The sequence below is a fragment of the Chrysochloris asiatica genome, unplaced genomic scaffold (assembly GCF_000296735.1).
Source record: "Chrysochloris asiatica unplaced genomic scaffold, ChrAsi1.0 scaffold00128, whole genome shotgun sequence".
NCBI lineage: Eukaryota > Metazoa > Chordata > Mammalia > Afrosoricida > Chrysochloridae > Chrysochloris > Chrysochloris asiatica.
This window is the reverse complement of record NW_006408646.1, coordinates 7,443,482-7,459,790: the sequence shown is the minus strand read 5'-3', so window position 1 is coordinate 7,459,790 and position 16,309 is coordinate 7,443,482. Positions and strand designations below refer to the sequence as shown.

Genomic DNA, 16,309 nt, shown 5'->3' with positions numbered 1-16,309 from the left:
TATTCCTTTATATGTGGTTCAGAGTTCTGGAACCAGCCCCTGAACCTGCTTGGTCGGGTAGTCTGTGTTGTTGTTGGTGGAGCTCTCTGCTATACGTCCACCCGATCCGCCATCTTGTTTGTTGTGTCAGGAATATATTCTTGTTGTAACCATTATTCACTGAAAGTTGGTTTATGGGTCACCTCCAACATATTTACTTACATCTCCCTCTAACCCCAAATTCTGATTTCTGGGTTACTCTCCAAACCCAGTCTTCAGAGTCTTGCTTTCTGCTCCTTTAGACCCTATGGCTAGAGACCTGGGTAGTGGTATGCACTCAGCTCCAGTTCAGCCACCCAGAGGTACCTTAGAAGAAAAGCTTGGTGGTCTACTTCCAAAGGAACACAGCCATTGTGAACCCTATGGAGTGAGTTCTACTCAGGTGTATATGGGGCTGCCAAGTGTCAGAGTTGATTGAATAGCAATTGATTTTTTGTTTGTTTCAGTCTCCATGGAATTAAGGTCTCTTCACTTTGCCTCAGACTCCAACTTCCAAAGGCTGCCCCAAACTCTGCCAACAGGAAAAGTTCCCCCAGTGAATTGGTCATTCTCCACAGTCTGGCAGATGTCCCAATAAAGCCTCTTTCCTTTCCAGTCACTCTCTGATAATCTTTGCCTCGGTTTTTCTTCACAAAGACTCCACTGTCCAAGATGCCAGTCTTTCAGTGTTTGCTGAGCGCCCACATTTACCCAACACCTACTACATGACAGACCTGGCATTAAGTGCTTTATGTGTATAAACTCACTTAATTGGTTTATTATTGTCCCCATTTCACAAATGAGGAAACTGAGACTTAGAAATTAGGCAACTCGCTTCATAATCTGGCCCCTCAAAATGCAGTACTGGGGACAACATTTCTAAATCATTCTGGTTGCCCTGCATCAGAACCACTCGGAGAATATTAAAGATGTCAGGGCCCCACCTAGGACCCACGTTGCAAGAGTCTTAGGGAGCAGGTCACCACCAAAGCTTGAGAAGCCCACCTCTTCTTTCCATGGTGGGCTGGGGCAATGCTCAATTTCCAGGTGGCAAAATGGTCCAAGAATGCTGTTGCTAATTCTGTGGTCCCCACCATAGGGTAGACTGGCCAACTGAGGAGCAGAAATGAGTGGGGACTAGGTTGGGGGCACAATGGTCCATGGGAGTCACTCTGATGATTACTCTCCATCCCTCAGTTCCGAGAGAACATTCAAGACTTGCTGCCCACCCTACCCAAAACCGATGACTACTTCCTCCTGCGCTGGCTTCGAGGTGAGGCTGGAGTCTGGGAGGGAGGAAGCAAGGAAAGAGGAAGGAGGGAGGGAAGATCCTGAGGAAGAGGGCAAGGACACTTGGGAGGCAGCACTGTGGAGGTTCAGAGTTTTGCTAGCGCTACAAAAAGTTGATCAGTCAGTGTCACACAAAAACCCCTGAGCCTCAGTTCCTTCAACCGCAAAGTTGTTGTAAGTGTTGTAAGTGTGTTGTTATGTGTTGTAAGTGTTTAAGTGTTGTTGTAAGTGTGTTGTAAGTGTGTAAGTGTTGTAAGTGTGTTGTAAGGATGTAGTGCCTGGCACTGGATGGCCACAGGGTCAAGGTGAAGTTAATGTTTCCACCTAGGAAGCCCTTGGGATGACAGGCTGACTATCCTTAAACCAAGATAGTGCTGATCACTGTGTTCAGTACTAGCCTTTGGTCCATCACTAATTCAAGATCCATCCTGAAGCACAATGCTGTCAATGGTAAGATAATACCCATAAGCCAACAAGGAAGACTAGTTAAAACGACTATTAATCAAATTTACACACCAACCACTAATGCCTAAGATGAAGAAACTGAAGATGTTTATCAACTTCTGCAGTGTGAAATTGATCAAACATGCAATCAAGAATTTACTGGTGAAGTGGGGGAAATTCAGCAATGAAGACATGGGCTGAGTTTGGCCTTGTTCCACTGGCACACGTTGACCTTGAAAGGAGAGAAAGAAGAGGAAGGGCTGGGTGGTCTGAAGTTTAGGAAGATGGAAAGATTCTTCATATCAAGGTACAACCTTGATTCCTTAGTGTACTGGATTGATAGGGACCAGAAATTTAGGCGTTGGCTATCAAAAATGGAAGGGGAACTACAAAGCCATGAAGTGACTGGTTTACAAGCGTTCATGAGTGTGCATAGTTGCATAATGAAGAGGAAAGAGAGAGAGAGCAGAATGGAAAAGAAAACAAGATCCTTTGATATGCTGTCTACAATCAAAAAGATGGAGACAACCTAAATACTCATCGACAGAAGAATGACTAAACAAACTTTGGTACATACACACAATGGGATACTGCAAAACATTGAAGAATAATGATGAATTTGTGAAACACCTCACAACATGGTTGAACCTGGAGGGAATTCTACTGAGTGAAATTAGTAAATTGCAAAAAGACAAATACTGTATGAGACCCAATGTTATTTAAAAAAAAAGAAAGAAAAGAAAAGAAAAGGTTTTCTTCATAAAAGAAAAAAACCTATGATGGTTAGAGAGAGAGGGAAAATTATTCCAGAGCGAGAGGGTAGACTAACACAGGTGACAGGACAGGCAATATACAACAAGAGAAAGGTTATCAGCGGAAAGATGAAGGCAGCAGGAGACACAGAGAGGAATGCAACAGATAAAGTGAATAGAGGTAAATGCCGTTAACTGCACATGGAGGGGATTACAGCCAGGTAATGGAACCCTAAGGAGCTCTGGTAGCACAGTGGTTATGAGTCGGGCTGCGAACCACAAGGTCAGCAACTCGAAACTACCAGATGCTCCATGGGAGAACGATGAGGCTTTCTGCTCCTGTAAAGATTTACAGCCTCGGAAACCCTGTACAAGGTTGTTATGAGTCAGAATCGACTCCACGGCACTTAACAACAGCAACAACAATGGAATCCTGGTGTGGTACTGTAGGATCAGCACTGAACTGGAAACCACAAAGTTAGCAGTTCAATCCCACCAGCTGTTCCTCAAAAACCCTATACAGGGTTGCTATGAGTTGGAATTTAACAACAACAACAATGAAGCAAAGTATAGGATTTGTTGAATGTAAAACTGCTGATCTGCTCTGTAAACTGTCACTCAATTCACAATAAAAGTTGAAAAAAAAACCCAAAACAAAACACTAAAAGGAAAAAAAAAAATTACTGGTCATTTGAATTGGAAAGTTGGAAACAAACAATCTGAAAAATCTGACCTTGGTAATATAATGATGCCAGAGATGACATGACAGCATTTTTGCAAGACCAACAATTTATTTATTGCAAATATCTTTTAAGTACAAAAATAAAAAATATAAATACATGGAATCCTCACAAGTGGAATACACAGCTGTCAAAGTGACACTTTCCGTTTCCATTTAAAACCAAATGGCCACCACTCGTCTGTCAGTTTGTCGTACTGTGGTAGCTTGTGAGTTGCTGTGATTCTGAAAACTATGCCACCGATATTTTAAATACCAGCAGGGTCACCCATGGTGGACAGGTTTCAGATGAGCTTCAAGACAAAGACAGACTAGGAAGAAAGAGTGATGAACTACTTCCAAACATTTAGTCACTGAAAACTTTATGAATAGCAGAGAAACACTGTCAGATATAGTGCTGGAAAATGAGCCCCTCAGGATGGACGGCACTCAAAATGCAAATGGGGAAGAGCTGCCTCCTCAAAGTAGAGTTGACCGTGATAACACAAATGGTGTAAAGCCAGTGGGAGAAAAGCCCGCGGGACCTTCATTTGCTAATGGGGCACAACTCAAAATGAAGAGAAATAGTTGTAAACATCCATTGAAAATCGGAACATGTACAAAGTATGAATCTAGGAAAATTGAAAGTTGTTAAAAATGAAATGGAATGCATAAACATTGATATCTTAGACATTAGTGAGCTGAAATGGACTGGTATTGGCCATTTTGAATCTGACAGCCATATGGTTTACTATGCTGGGAATGACAAATTGAAGAGGAATGTTGTTGCATTCATCATCAGAAAGAACATATCCAGATCAGTTATGAGGTACAACACTGTCTGTGATAGGATAATATCCATGTGCCTAAAGGGAAGACCAGTTAATACCACTATTATTCAAATTTACGCACCAACCACTAAAGCCAGTGAGGATGCAATAGAAGAATTCTATCAACTTCTTCAATCTGAAATTGATCAAACATGCAATCAAGATGCATTGACCATTACTGGTGATTGGAATGCAAAGGCTGGGAGCAAAGAGGAAGGATCAGTGGTTGGAAAATATGGCCTTGGTGATAGAAACGATGCTGGAGAATGCATGATAGAATTCTTCAAAACCAATGATTTGTTCATTTCAAATACCTTCTTTAGACAGCATAACACATGACTATACACATGGTGTAGTGCTGTAGGATAAGCACTGGACTGGTAACTGCAAGGTCATCAGTTCAACCTCCCCATCTATCACTCTTGGAAACATTATACAGGGTCACTATGAGTTGAACGTCTCGATGGCATTCAACAACAACATGGGTAAAATAGAGTAATGATGTGGCCCTGTAGGCTAAGCACTGGACTGCTAACTATCAGGTCGGTGGTTCAAACTCACCAGCTCTGTGGAACCAATTCAACAGTACTTAACAACAACATGGGCAAAATACTGAAGGGTGCAGGAAACATCAAGACAAGATGGAAAGAATACACAACAGAGTCATTCTACCAAAAAGACCATGGAGAAGCTCAATATCATCAGTCAGAACAAGGTTAGGTGCCAGCTGCAGAATAGACCATCAATTGCTCATATGCAAGTTCAAATTGAAATTGAAGAAAATTAAAACAAGTCCATGAAAGCCAAAGTACAACACTGAGTATATGCCACCTAAATTTAGAGACTGTCTCAATATTAGATTTAATGCACTGAATGTTAATTACTGATGTTATTGGATGACATTAAGAACATCGGGCATGAAAAAACCACAAGGTCATTAAAAAGACAGGAAAAACAAAAAAGATCAAAATGGATGTCAGAAGAGACTTTGAAACTTTGTCTTGAACATAGCATAGCTAAAGCAGTGAAAGACATGATGAAGTAAATGAGCAAAGATTTCACAGTGTTGCCTGAGAAAACAAAGTAAAGTATCATAATGCAGTATGCAAAGTCTTGAAATTAGAAAACCAAAAGGGAAGAACAAACTTAGCATTTCTCAAGCTGAAATAGCTGAAGGAAAAAATTCAAGCCTTAACTTGCAATATTGAAAGGTTCTGTGGATCTATTGGTTCTTTAGGCAGCCCATGGCACTTTCAATATTCTCCTCCAACACTGTAACTCAAAAGCATCAATTCTTCTACAGTCTTCCTTATTCACTGTCCAGCTGTCGCATGCATTTGAGGTTATTGGAAATACCATGGCTTGGGTCAGGTGCACCTTAGTCCTCAAGCTGACATCTTTGCTCTTCAACACTTTAAAAAGGTCTTGTGTAGCAGATTTGCCTGATACAATACGTCCTTTGATTTCTTGACTGCTGCTTCCTTGAGTGTTGATAGTTGATCCAAAAAGAACGAAGTCCTTGGCAACTTCAATCTTTTCACTGTTGACAAGAATGTTGTTTATTGGCCCAGTGGTGAGGATTTTTGTTTTCTTTACATTGACATGTACTCCATACCAAAGGCTATGCTCTTTGATCTTCATCAGTAAATGTTGTAAGTCCTCTTCACTTTCAGCAAGCAAGGTTGTATCATCTGCATATCGCAGGTTGTTAATGAGTCTTCCTCCAATCCTGGTGCTATGTTTTTCTTCATATAACCCAGCTTCTCATATTATTTGCTCAGCATACAGGTTGAATAAGTATGGTGAAAGAATACAACCTTGTCGCACACCTGTCTTAATTTGAAACCATTCAGTGTTCCCATGTTCTGTTTGAAAACTGCCTCTTGGTCCAGGTATAGATTCCTCATGAGCACAATTAAGTGTTCCAGAATACACATACTTCACAATGTTGTCCATAGCTTGTCATGATCCACACAATCAAAAGCCTTTGTGTAGTCAATAAAGCACAGTTAAACATCTTTCTGATATTCTCTGCTTTCAGCCAAGATCCACCGGACATCAGCAATGATATTCCTTGTTCCACAGCCTCTTCTGAATCTGACTTGAACCTCTGAAAGTTCTCTGTCAATGTATGCTTTACGCTTGCAGCTGTTTCTGTATTACGTTTAGTAAAACTTTACTCGAATGGGATATCAAAGAGATTATCCGATGATTTTCACATTCCATTGGGTTACCTCTCTTTGAAATGGGCACAAATACAGAACTCGTCCAATAAGTCGGTCAGATAGTTGTCTTCCAAATTTCTTGGCAGAAATGAGTGAGTGCCTCCTGTGCCACCTCACTTTCTTGAAAGATTTCAATTTTTATTCCATCAATTCCGGGTGCCTTGTTCTTTGCCAATTCCTTCAATGCACCTTGGACTTCCTCCTTCAGTATCATTGGCTCTTGATTATACGCTACCTCTTGAAACAGTTGAACATTAACCATTTCCTTTTGGTACAGTGACTCTGTGTATTCCTTCCATCTTCTCTTGATGCTTTCTGCATTATTCAATAATTTGCCCAGAGACTCCTTCAATAATGAAAGTTGAGGCTTGAATTTTTTCTTCAGTTCCCCCAGCTTGAGAAATGCTGAGTGTGTTCTTCCTTTTTGGTTTTCTGATTTCAGATCTTTGCACATTTTGTTGTAATATTTGGCTTCATCTTCTTGTGCTGATCTTTGAAAATTTCTGTTCAGCTCTTGTACCACCTCATTTCTTCCATTTGCTTTAGCATCTCTATGCTGGTGAGCAAGTTTCAGGGCAATGATGAGGGCTTATTATGAAGAAGTTTTAAGAAAATTGAAAACTGCATTGTTTGGTGGGGGAAGGACAGGTAAGTTTCACTGAGGATCTTCCACCAACAACAATACATCTGATCCATCTTCTAGGGTATCCAGGGATGTCCTATGAGAATTTCATTGGAAAACTTTACCCTATTCTACATACAGCACTGTTCTTACCCCTTCAGACTTTCTTTTATTCCCCAAACTCAAAGAACATTGTTAAGGAACATGATTTGAGAACCTCTAGGATGGACCAATAAAGTAATATCATGATAAATGAAGAAAAAATTGAAGTTGTCAAAGACTCATTTTGCTTCGATACGCAATCAACACTCAACAGTCAAGAAATCAAACAACACATTGTATTAGGTAAATCTGCTGCAAAAAAAAAAACCTCTTTAAAGTGTTAAAAATCAGTTTGAGGACTAAGGTACCCCTAACCCAAGACATGATTGTTTCAGTTGACTCATATGCATGTGAAAGTTGGACAATGAATAATGAAGACTATTGAAGAATCAATGCATTTGAATTATGGTGTTGGAGAAGAATATTGAAAGTGTAATGGACTGCCAGAAGAACTAACAAATGTGTCTTGGAAGAAGTGCAGCCAGAAGCCAGGATGGCCAGACTTTGTCTCTCATACTTCAGACTTGTAATAAGGAGGGACCAGTCCCTGGAGAAGAACATCATGCTTGGTAAAGTGGAGGGTCAGCGAAAAAGAGGAAGATCCCCAAGTCCTAATGTGGTCCTGTGGGTTAATGCGCTGCACTACAAAGTTGGTTTGAATCACAAGGTTGGTGGTTCAAGCTCACCAGCTCCTCCTCGGAAACCCTGTACAGGGTTGCTATGGATTGGAACCGACTCAACAGTACTTAACAACAGCATTGAGAACTTACTATAAGCTAGGTACTGTGCCAAAAAATTTATATATTTTATCTCATGTCATTGTTTAAATATGTTTCTTCAAAGATATTTAAACAAAGACATGAGATAAAATATATAAAACAAAAAACAGAGGTTCAGAGACGATAAGTGACTTGCTCAAAGCCATACTGCAAATCAAAAAGCTAGAATCCAAGTCTAGATGTGTCTAACTCCAAAGCCAGTTCTCCTCCCCAGCCCTCATGCTGTGTATGTGTGTTGATGATGAGGATGACGATGATAGGGGGAGGGGAAGGGGGGCCCCTACTCCTAAGTGATGTCATATATTACAGGTAGATCAGCCCCTAGAACTAACAGTTTCAAAAGACCTGGAAATTGACATCAAGGATCCTCAAAAATCTTCTGGATATTTGCTTTAAAAATTGGTTCAGTTCTTGGAATATCCAAGAAAGGCTGAAGCATCCCTTACCATCTCCTATGCATTCACTCTTACCTTGGCTTCTTCCTGCAGCTCGAAACTTTGACCTGCAGAAATCTGAGGACATGCTCCGCCAGGTAAGGCTCATCTTACCATACCTGCAAGCTTGGCCTAGCTACAAAGGGTGGGCACCCTTACCCTGTCCATTTTCATGCTTCTTCTTCTTTCTTCCTTGCTCCCTTCTCTGCATTGGGTCTCTGTTTCTTCCACTCCTCCTGTCCCATCCCCAGCTCCCGGGGGAAGAAGGGCAGCTGGAGTACTCTGCAGGTCCTTAGTGACTGCGGGCATAAGAGTCCTACAGAGGACTTTATGGCAGACAGGACCTTCAGCCTCAACTGTGTCTCTGCAGCACATGGAATTTCGGAAGCAACAAGACCTGGATAAGATCCTTACATGGCAGCCACTAGAGGTGAGCACCATGCACCATGCCCCAGGTCCCTCCCTGCCACCTCTCCCCAGTCCTGGCCCTTGATGGAGCAGAAACATGGGGGCTGGTTTGTGTCAGGGTCTTTCCCATGTTCCAGGTGATCCAGCTGTATGACTCAGGAGGCATGTGTGGTTATGACTATGAAGGCTGTCCAGTGTGGTTCGACATCGTCGGGGCCCTTGACCCCAAGGGCCTCTTGCTGTCAGCCTCCAAGCAGGAGATGATCCGGAAGCGCATCAAGGTCTGTGAGCTGCTTCTGCAAGAGTGTGAGCTGCAGAGTGAGAAGGTGAGAGGCCAGGGCTGGCACAGCGGGCATGTCTGCCCACAGGGGACACCAAAACCGTGGACAGGCGACACCTGCCCTGCCTTTCTCCTCAACACTCAGCATCTCCCTGAGCCATTCACCCATGAGTATCTAACCTGAGTCCAGGGTCAACAAATCCCTGTCCCCTTCTGCATGAGACATGGCCCTTACATGCAGTGAGCACACTCTCTTCAGAACCCTGGAATCCCGGTATTGGTGGATGGTCCTCTTTGTTTATGGAAAAGACTGATAGAAGGTGTCCCTTTGAAACTGGGGATGTCCTGTATGGGGACCCTAGAAGCTATGCCTATGGAGATACTACAAAAAAATAATGAGTCCTGCAGGCCTGGGGCTTCTAAGCCAAAAAAGACCCCATGCCCACCTCTGTGGGTCTTTTCTCCTTGCACCTGAGCTGTCCACTGATGCCAACACATTGTGTTTCCAGGCCCATGTCCTTCTGAGTGAATCTAATGCCAGCTGTGGCTTGTGTTGGTCTTTGAGTAAATGTGTAGATGGTTCCCTGGTGACCACTATCTGAGGAATGATTTGGTGAATGGCCAACTCCATATTACCAAAGCAGGGCCTGTGTTCCCAGCGCCTGGCACAATGTCAGACAATTGTTAATGAATTAGAAAGCACCGTATTTAATGGTTCCTGATTTGAATAGAAAGGGGCTCTGGTGGAACTGTAGGAGAAGCACTGGACTGTTAACCACAAGGCCAGTGGTTCAAACCCACCAGCTGCTCCTTGGGAGAAAGATAACACTACCCCCACGAAGATGTAGTCTCAGAAACCTCATATAGGTTCACTGTGAGTCAGAATCAACTCAATGGCAGTGGTTTGGGTTGTTTTGGGTATTGTGTGAATAGAAGGAGTCACAGTGGTTACACACTTGGCTACTAACCAAAAGGTTAGTGGTTCAACCCCCCCAGCCACTCCATGAAGAAGGATGTGGCAGTCTGTTTCCATAAAGATATACAGTCTTGGAAACCCTATGGGGCAGTTCTACTCTGTCCTAGCAGGTTGCTAGGAACCAGAATCAACTTGACTACAGTGGGTGGGTGGTCTGAATAGAAGTGTGTCTCTCTGATGAAGTGGCTGATTTTATAAGGTCAACACAGTGTTGTCCACTTCATGGGTATTCTCCACTGGGGACAACCATTCTGGCAATGATGATACTAATATCTGCTAATATTTTTCAGGGCCCAACCATGGGCCAGGCATTGGGGTATTCATTCATTTTCTCCTCACAACTGTTGTAAATTATCTGCATCCTACAGAAGAGGAAAGTAAGGCTCAGAGAGTTTTGTTTTTGTTTTTGTTTTTTTTTAAATCACCCAACACCAGGCAGTTAGCATGTCACTAGGACTTCAGTACAGCCATGGAACTATAAACTCTGGCTGACATCATATATAGTATTGCCCATAAAGATACCCAATGAATAGTGAATGAAGTCTTTAAGTGTATGGTTAACTTATCCCAGATTATAATGTTGAGCAAACAGTATTACAACACCATGAAATTACAGACAGTTCCAGGTTCAGGTGTGTTTTCTCCTCAGGGCCTAGATGGGCTCCATCTATTTAGAAACTGATCTGCCAGGGTGTCACAGGGAGGTGGGCAGACATGACGGCTCCTTTCTGGCCTGGGTCTCCTTGTTAGAGGTATTTTCTGACCAGTAAGTCCACTTTGTCCCCTGCAGCTGGGCAGGAAGATCGAGACAGTGGTGATGGTGTTTGATATGGAGGGGCTAGGCCTGAAACACCTGTGGAAACCAGCTGTGGAGGTCTACCAACAGGTAAGGTGGAAGGCTGACTCCCAGGCAAGGGGCAAAGGCTCCTGGGCCATTAGGAAGCCACTGCCAATGGAGGGTCCATGGAAAGTCAGGGACCAGCCAGTGAATTTGGCTGGGAATCCACCCTCCAAGGAAAATCACACTGAAGAGAAAGAAGGGACAGGCTGTGGGGGGCTCTTATTGCAGCAGAATCAGAAGCCACAGAGATACAGGACCAGGGCTCCTAAGCATGGCCTCAACCCAACTCTTCTTGACTCCACAGTTTTTTGCCATAGTGGAAGCAAATTATCCTGAGACACTGAAGAATTTAATTGCTGTGCGAAGTGAGTGAGGGGAGGGAGAAAATGAAAAGGGAGGGGGACAGTGGGTAAGCTATTGCATATTGCATTCAGGGCTTCTCAAACCATCCAGTGTGACGAACCATTTTGGGGTTTTCTCATCTTTTTTTTTTTTTTTAAGTTTCAGTCCTTCACAGACTGATGCTCTTGAAAAATGCAAAATCAGAGGCCACTACATTGCAGCAATGTCAACTAAGTTAGAAAATTCTAAATGTTTGCTGTTATTTGTTTTACTGATCTTGAGGTGGATTGGTAACAGAGGGTTTATGGACAATGCTGGTCTGTGGGCATACTTTGAGGAGGAATGATATCTGTCTGCAATGGCCATATAGTGCGGGTTCACTGCATGCACTCTGGAATCAGATGATTTGGGTTCAAATATTGCTAGTTCTGAGCCTCAATTTGCCCATCTGTGAAATGGGCATGCAGTGGTCCCCTCTTCGTAAGATGCATGTGAGTGTTAAATGAGACAGTCCACGGAGAAGACATAGCACAGAGCCTAGCCCACAGAAAGTGCACAGTGAGTGAGTGATTTAGGGTAGGACATGAAGTCTATGTCCACTTATATGCAAGAGGGCCCCAAGACAACCTGGGGAAACCCTGAGTGTGGAAAAGAGGAAGCCCTGTTGAGCAATCAACCCCAATGCCCACCTGAACCAGCTTGTGTCTGACACCTTTCCGTTTGGTGAGAGCCAGGCACTATGCCGAATATTATACATACACTGTTTAACGTAATGTCCATTTTACAGTTAACAACACCGAGATTCAGAGAGGGTGAGTAACTAGCTCAGGGTCACACAGCAGTGGTAGAATCCAGATCTGTTCAATTCTAATGGTTGTAACTTTATATAGCTAAGTCATCTCTGGTCTAACTTCCCAGGAATATTTTGTATGTTTCAGCCCCAAAGCTTTTCCCTGTGGCCTTCAATCTGGTCAAGTCATTCATGAGTGAGGAGACATGCAAGAAGATAGTAATTCTGGGAGGTAAGTGATTTGACATCTGGCAGGAAGCAAAGTCCAGTACTAACGCCCCCATTGTGCTCAACCCATTCTCTTCATTCAGGGCTGGCCCTGACCTGACTCCAGTTGGACTCTGCACTCACAGGGGAGACCGCAGACCCTAGGTCATGGCCTATGTAGCCACATAAAGCTTTTAGGGCTCAGGGTAGCAAGCCAAGGGCATATCAGGCCTCTCTCTGGGCTCATTCCCACCTCCCCGCAGCCAACTGGAAGCAGGAGCTCCTGCAGTACATCAGCCCTGACCAGCTTCCTGTAGTGTTTGGGGGGACCATGACTGACCCCGATGGCAACCCCAAGTGCCTGACCAAGGTAAAGGGTGCCCAGAGGCTGGGGAGAGAGGAGATGGGCAGGTTGTGGTCTAGTGCCTGCTCACAAGCCTCCACCCTCAGATCAACTACGGGGGCGAGGTGCCCAAAAGCTACTACCTACGCAACCAGGTGAAGATGCAGTATGAGCACACGGTACCTGTGGGCCGAAGCTCCTCCCTGCAGGTGGAGAATGAGATCCTGTTCCCAGGCTGTGTGCTCAGGTAGGGACAGCGGCCCCTCCCTGCCTGGGCACAGCTGGGAGAAGCCCTGGGACTGAGGCAGTGTCCTCAGCAGGGATCTGTCCACTGCAGGTGGCAGTTTGCATCAGATGGGGGGGACATCGGTTTTGGTGTCTTCCTGAAGACCAAGATGAGGGAGCGGCAGCGGGCAGGCGAGATGACCGAGGTGCTGCCTAGCCAGCGCTACAATGCCCACATGGTGCCCGAGGATGGAAGTCTCACCTGTCTCAAGGCTGGTGTCTGTAAGAGCTCCTATGTTCACTCAAGTTGTTTTCCTCCTCCTGATGGAGAAATGAACTGGCCATCTCTTACCAGGCCCTGTTTACCTCTATTTCCAGCTCACAGGGAGGGGTGGGGACTGCGTAAACTCTAAGACTCATGGACACCAGGGGGTTTGGCTACAGGTCTTGGACCTGGTAAGTGGTCCCAAGCCTTGATGCAAGATCCAAGGTGTACTGTAGAGGGATAGGGGGGTTCACCAAGCTGGAGCAGGGACTCAGCTCCTGGGAAGCCCCACATCAGGCTTCTCAAGCTAAGAGACAGTAAAATAAGACCTTGTCACCAAGGTATATGTTTTTTGTGTTTTGGTTTTTTTTGGTCAGTTTTCCTTCTTTGCTTTCTGTCTTTATTGTCACTCAGAAGCCCTTTCCTACTTCATGATTATATAATACTCGTTTCTATTTTCATCTAGCATTTTCATTTCTAATGTTAAAGTTTTTATTCCTTTTGGAATTTCAACCGGGGTCTATTGGGAGGTATTGGTTGACAGCCCATTAGCATTCATTGAATACATTCTTTCCCTAGTTCCTTGAAATGCCTCCTTCACAGTCTCTCAAGTTGGTTCATATATAGCCCTTGGGTCTGTTTCTGATTTTTCCTATGAGTCGTATTCCAGCTCTTCATAATAGGAAATTTTCCACAGCCTTACTCTGTTTTCCAGTGTGATCCCTGCAGTAACCACTCTTGATCCTGGGTCTAGTTCCAAAACATTAACAGGTCACAATTGACTGTAGTTCAGGTAGAAGGATTCAGGAAGGGTAGCATCAGCAGGTATCCACACAGGAAGCAGAGGCCAGAACTTAAGGCCCCATCACTCCCAAGTGACCCTTGTGGTTGCTCAGGTGTGAGAGAAGAAAGCACCGGGGTATATGAAGACCCCTCACCTACAATCCCCTGGCTTGGAAACCCCCTGCCTCATAGAACAGCCATGGGCTTAGCTTCAGTGCTTCCAACAGCAACCTTCTAGTTGTGCGGACAACCATGCTCTTGGAAGCCCAAAGAAGTAGTTTCTTCTAAGTGTGTATCATTCATTCTCAGGCCTCCCAGGTCAGATGCAATTTGCTGATTTTTACCATTAGCAACATTGTCTAGGAACATGCAGACCTTCCACCCCTACTGGGAACTTCTCATGGAAGTGCCAACACATACCAAGTCCAGTTTTATGAAACAGAAGAATCAGGAGGGTGGACACCAGAGAAATCTGAATGACTCTCCTTGGGTTCCACTGAGATGCAAAGGCAGCATGGAGAGTTCAGCTCTCTCCTCAGGGGCAAGCTGATCTCTTCTCTGGTTGGAATACGGGGACAAGCGAGTCCCAGCTCCTCCACTCCCTTGTGATAGGACCAAAGGAAACTAGTATCACCTCTCAAACCCTCAGTTTTCTCATCCATGAAATAGGGGTGACTGCACCTTCCTCATAGGAGCCCTGGTGGCTCAGTAGGTTAAGCACTGGATTGCTAACTTCAAGGTCAGTGGTTCAAACCCTCCAGCCACTCCTCAGGAGAAAAATGAGGCTGTCTGCTCCTGTAAAGATTTATAGTCTAGGAAACCCTATGAAGCAGTTCTACTCTCTTCTATAGGGTCTCCATGAGTCAAAATTGACTCAGAAGCAGAGGCTATATATTGGATACCTTCCTCACAGGGCTGCTTTGAGGATTCAGGTGACGTAACGTGTTTGTAAAACACCTGGCACATGAAAGGGACTTAACTGCATGCTGGTGGTTATTCCTTTAGGTGGTATAAACATCATCTAAGGAAGTAATGGTAGGAGATGGGCTTGGAGCTGGCCACTGGCTGACCCACAGGCCTGGACAGCCCACACCACCTATATCATTAATTTCCCTGCAGCGGCCACTTGGTTTCCTCAGTGGCCACTCGGCTGATCACCTGTCCACCCTTACAGATGTCCTGCGCTTCGACAACACCTACAGCATGATGCACAGTAAGAAGGTCAGCTACACTGTGGAGGTTCTGCTCCCCGACAAGGCCTCCGAGGAGAAGATTCACGGTCTCGAGGCAATGAGGTGTCCCCAAGCAGAATGAAGACCTCGGCCACCTCTGTGACTGTACTTGCCAACCCTTAGCAACCCCTTTCTGTCCCTTGTCTCTTGTTCTCCCAGGTAAGGTGGTGCTGAAGGTGGCTACAGTGAGCTGCCCACCCTCTCAGCTCTTAGTGTGCCCACCTGGCATAGTGGCCCAGCAAGAAGTGGGACAACAGTGCATGAGGAGTCAGACAAGCACCTCATGCCCTGTTCCCAGGATGCCCACAATATGAGCTAGAGTCCACTGCATTATTCCTGGCAGGGCCCAGCTCTTCAGGACTCACCCACACCTGGTGTCCCTGCTAAGGAGCCTGGCTGAGCCCAGGCCAGAAAAGCAAAGATACCGCCTTCCTGCACGAAGTCAGCAGATTGATCAGGACTAGCTGGCAGCAACAGGGTGGAAGGAGGGGATCCTCAGTTCCAGCGGAGCAGTGAAGCCCCTCTCAGCTTGTCTTCCCATCTTTGGTCACAAATCAGAAATCAAGAGACAGTCCCATGCAGGGCTAACTACCAGAGACCGACTGGGCTTTACACAGAGTGAAGTAAATCAAGATTGAGTCTCTGGTGGGTTCTCAATGACCTCCCCACCGACATTCAGCTTTGATTCTTCCCTGCTCAGAATCCGTGTGAGCCAGTCAAAGCAGAACTGGGCGGTATGGTGGTGCGGGGATACTGAGAGCACTCACCCTGGGCTCTGCCTTGCTGCTTGAAGATTAAGCAAGCGTTTCCTCCATCTTTGTGTCTTGCCAAGGGGACAGCTGAAGGTTACCTGCCAGCTCCCCACACAGGACCCTAACAGCTGTCAGCTTCTCCACATGGTTTCTCAATGACCTGGGGGCCTCTCCTGCGGCTCAGGACTGTGGCCTACTCTGCTCGATGGGCAGCATCCACCAGCTCCGACTTCCCCCAGGACTGGGTGGAGGAAGGAGCTGAGTTAAAGCTCAGTGTGACTCTGTGGGCTGACTCTAGTTGGCAATGAACTGCCAGCTGGAGTCAGGCCAGTGGCTGCCAGTACTCAAAAGGCCTAGGGTCAGGGATGGCTGCTCCTCCTATCCTTGTTTGTCCCCTCAGGTGCATCTACCCATCTGTCCCAGGGAGCAAGTAGCCATGTGGCCCTGTAAAAGGGCTCCTTGCTTGCTCACTGCAAAGCATTAGCCTCCTGGTTGCTGAGTCCTGGAGCCCGGGCAAACACACCTGTCCATGTGCACTGACAGCAAGAAGGCAGCTTCCCATGCTCACCCCCAAACTCACTTTTCTGCTCTCTCAGATCCTGTGATTTCATGGTCTCCATTTGCCAGGACTTACTTAAAGTAAAAGAGCCC

The 16,309-nt window shown here is 45.2% G+C and overlaps 1 protein-coding gene across 1 annotated transcript in view; it reads left to right on the top strand.

The window, feature by feature from the left end:
- SEC14L4 (SEC14-like 4 (S. cerevisiae)) overlaps nt 1–15,005 on the top strand; it is a 24,506-nt gene extending 9,501 nt beyond the window's left edge. Inside the window, exons 2-12 of the mRNA XM_006869245.1 lie at nt 1,216–1,291; nt 8,269–8,312; nt 8,585–8,644; nt 8,760–8,948; nt 10,669–10,764; nt 11,024–11,084; nt 12,000–12,083; nt 12,322–12,428; nt 12,509–12,648; nt 12,739–12,908; nt 14,849–15,005. Of these exons, the coding sequence (XP_006869307.1) occupies nt 1,216–1,291; nt 8,269–8,312; nt 8,585–8,644; nt 8,760–8,948; nt 10,669–10,764; nt 11,024–11,084; nt 12,000–12,083; nt 12,322–12,428; nt 12,509–12,648; nt 12,739–12,908; nt 14,849–14,988 (1,167 nt within the window). The 3' untranslated portion in view covers nt 14,989–15,005. The remainder of the gene's footprint in view (nt 1–1,215; nt 1,292–8,268; nt 8,313–8,584; nt 8,645–8,759; nt 8,949–10,668; nt 10,765–11,023; nt 11,085–11,999; nt 12,084–12,321; nt 12,429–12,508; nt 12,649–12,738; nt 12,909–14,848) is intronic.
- The last annotated feature ends 1,304 nt before the right edge of the window (nt 15,006–16,309 follow it).